The 2,304-nt window shown below is 52.5% G+C and overlaps 1 protein-coding gene across 1 annotated transcript; it reads right to left on the bottom strand.

Annotated features, from left to right (window-relative positions):
- Window positions 1-413: 413 nt before the first annotated feature.
- On the bottom strand, window positions 414-1,008 carry LOC124650606 (chaperone protein dnaJ 11, chloroplastic-like). The gene has a single exon (XM_047190125.1). It carries the CDS (start codon window positions 1,006-1,008, stop codon window positions 598-600), a length of 411 nt encoding a protein of 136 aa, XP_047046081.1. The 3' UTR covers window positions 414-597.
- Window positions 1,009-2,304: the final 1,296 nt, after the last annotated feature.

Here is a 2,304-nt window from a genome sequence, read left to right as displayed (position 1 = left end):
CATGTTTTATTGTTATATCTAGATTATGTGGCAGCGTTAAGATAAAACAGCCTTATCAACCATTGCACATGCCCTAACGCGTCTCCGTAACAGAAGTGTCCGTAGATCCAGCATTATTGAAATTTGAGTACCCAGATGGCAGTCGTTTGCCGCGTCGAATAAACAAGGCCCACCGATCCCACGATAGCACGTCGTCTCCAATCCTAGTTTGCCAGCCATAGCCAAGAAAACAAAGACGGTCGGCACGGCTCGCCGTCGCCGGAAAGAAAACAAACATGAAACCGCGAGCATATGGTTGGTAGAAGGCAAGAAGACATTGCAATTTGCAGGCCAAAGGTCCGGCCGGTTTCTTCAAATTTAGAACCTGGGATCACATTTTGCTGCTAGTGTTACATAGTATCTGCGAAGATTAATTCTACCTACAGAAGCTCCTGAAGATTAGTGCACACTCAGAAGGGCAGACGAGAAGATGCCGATGGTTACATACATGTACAGAGACGCATGGGGTGGTCACCGTAACAAAAAAATCTCAGGTGAGCGGCCAAGGAGTGCGGCGCGGGCGGCGGTATTCGCCGGTCCCAAGGGCGGAGGTCAGATCTACCAGCACTGGTCTGTCTCCCATGTGCGTCGAGGCCGGCCCCAGACGCTGTGCGGCGAAGGCCTGGAGGCGGGCGGCTGCGCGTAGGCCTGGGCGACGGCGTCGCGGTCGTAGCGCGCGCGGGCGTCCGGGTCGGCGAGCGTGGCGTAGGCGTCGTGGAGCCGGATGAAGTCGTCGCCGGCCGCCCCGGCAACGTCAGGGTGCAGCTCCCTCGCCAGGCGCCTGTACGCGGCCTTGATCTCGCCGCCAGTCGCGCCGGCCCGGAGTCCAAGCACCTCGTAGAGCGTGCACCTGCCTGCCGGCGGCGCCGACGAGACGGCAACCGCGCAGCGGACCGTGGTCCTTCGGGAGGAACAGGAGGATGGCCGGCCGAACACAGAGGCTGCCGGGGATTGAGGCGCACAGATCATCGTGTAGAGGAGAGGACAGAGGGATGAATGGCTGTGGCAGAATCGGTGGGGAAATTGAAGAGGAAAAGGTATGCAGGTGAGAGTGAGCTGGGAATATCGTTGGCTTCCGGGCTTGTAGGTTTTATAGCGCGGTCGTGAGGTTTGGATTGGGGCGTGAGTCAGCGGCGGCAGCATCGTCGTGACCTGCCATGCCATGTGGAAGTCGGCTCGAGGTCGAGGAGGTGCACGTCGGCGTCATGTGGCCGTGTTCCCCCAGCCATGCCTCATCCGCCACGTCCATTCGGAATCTTGCTGGCGGTGCCCGCAGATTCGCGGGTTCCGTCGACTTCACTGCTCCTTCTACGGCGGAGAGTACACGGATTTGCATCTAGAAGCAAAGCCGCCACTGTCAACATATGATTTTTAAATCCAACGGGCTTTAGTCGTTAAGCAGATCAGATCAACCACAGTTTAACGTAAGCACACAGGAATAGCAAAGATCTGTGGTACCAGCACGAATTGTGGCAAAAAAATATCTCGGCCTCGGTGTCTCTGAACTCTATCTCGTTTTTATCACCACTTTTCCTTCAGGAAGGGAGAGCATCCCAGCAGGTGCCCCAAACGGCGTTCGTGCGAACCGACATCCCTAGCCGATTGGTGAGGGTTGATTAACTCTTTTTTGCAATTTCAATCAAATAGTATAATGCACAAATAAATAGTCTAGGATGCAAATAAATAGTGTAGCATGCAAATAAATTGTTTTACAAATAAGTACTTGTACCACACAAATAAATACTTTTAGTTTTTACCTTTCACCTTCCGTAGATGCTCGACAATATCATTTTAAAGTTGCGCTTGGATACCCGCTTCTCAAATTTCCGTATGCATGACGAGGAAATAAGCAAAATATGCAGGAAGCTCGTTATCAAGATGGGCAAGAGGATCCTGACCATCATACGGATGTTCATTCATCGGTGGATTCTTGCGCTTACTCTCGATGATCATGTTGTTTAAGATCACACAATATTTAATTACCTCTCACATCTCCTCCTGAGATCAAGTAAGAGCAGGATACCCGACAATGGCAACATCGAGCTTCGAGCACACCAAAAGCCCCCTCCACATCCTTCCTGCAACTTTCTTGCCGCGAAGAAAAGTGAGATTTCTTCTCTCTAGCAGGCTGATGCGCGTAGATGTACACGTCCGTTGGGAACCCCAAGAGGAAGGTGTGATGCGCACAGCAGCAAGTTTTTCCTCAGAAAGAAACCAAGGTTATCGAACCAGTAGGAGCCAAGAAGCACGTGAAGGTTGTTGGTG

The sequence above is a fragment of the Lolium rigidum genome, chromosome 1 (assembly GCF_022539505.1).
Source record: "Lolium rigidum isolate FL_2022 chromosome 1, APGP_CSIRO_Lrig_0.1, whole genome shotgun sequence".
Classification (NCBI taxonomy): Eukaryota; Viridiplantae; Streptophyta; class Magnoliopsida; order Poales; family Poaceae; genus Lolium; species Lolium rigidum.
The sequence above is the reverse complement of the archived record's forward strand: the minus strand, read 5'-3'. Positions and strand labels throughout refer to the sequence as shown.

What these genes read in the sequence shown, in the direction of transcription:
- LOC124650606 (XM_047190125.1), bottom strand. Translation starts at nt 1,008, where the DNA reads ATGATCTGTGCGCCTCAATCCCCGGCAGCCTCTGTGTTCGGCCGGCCA.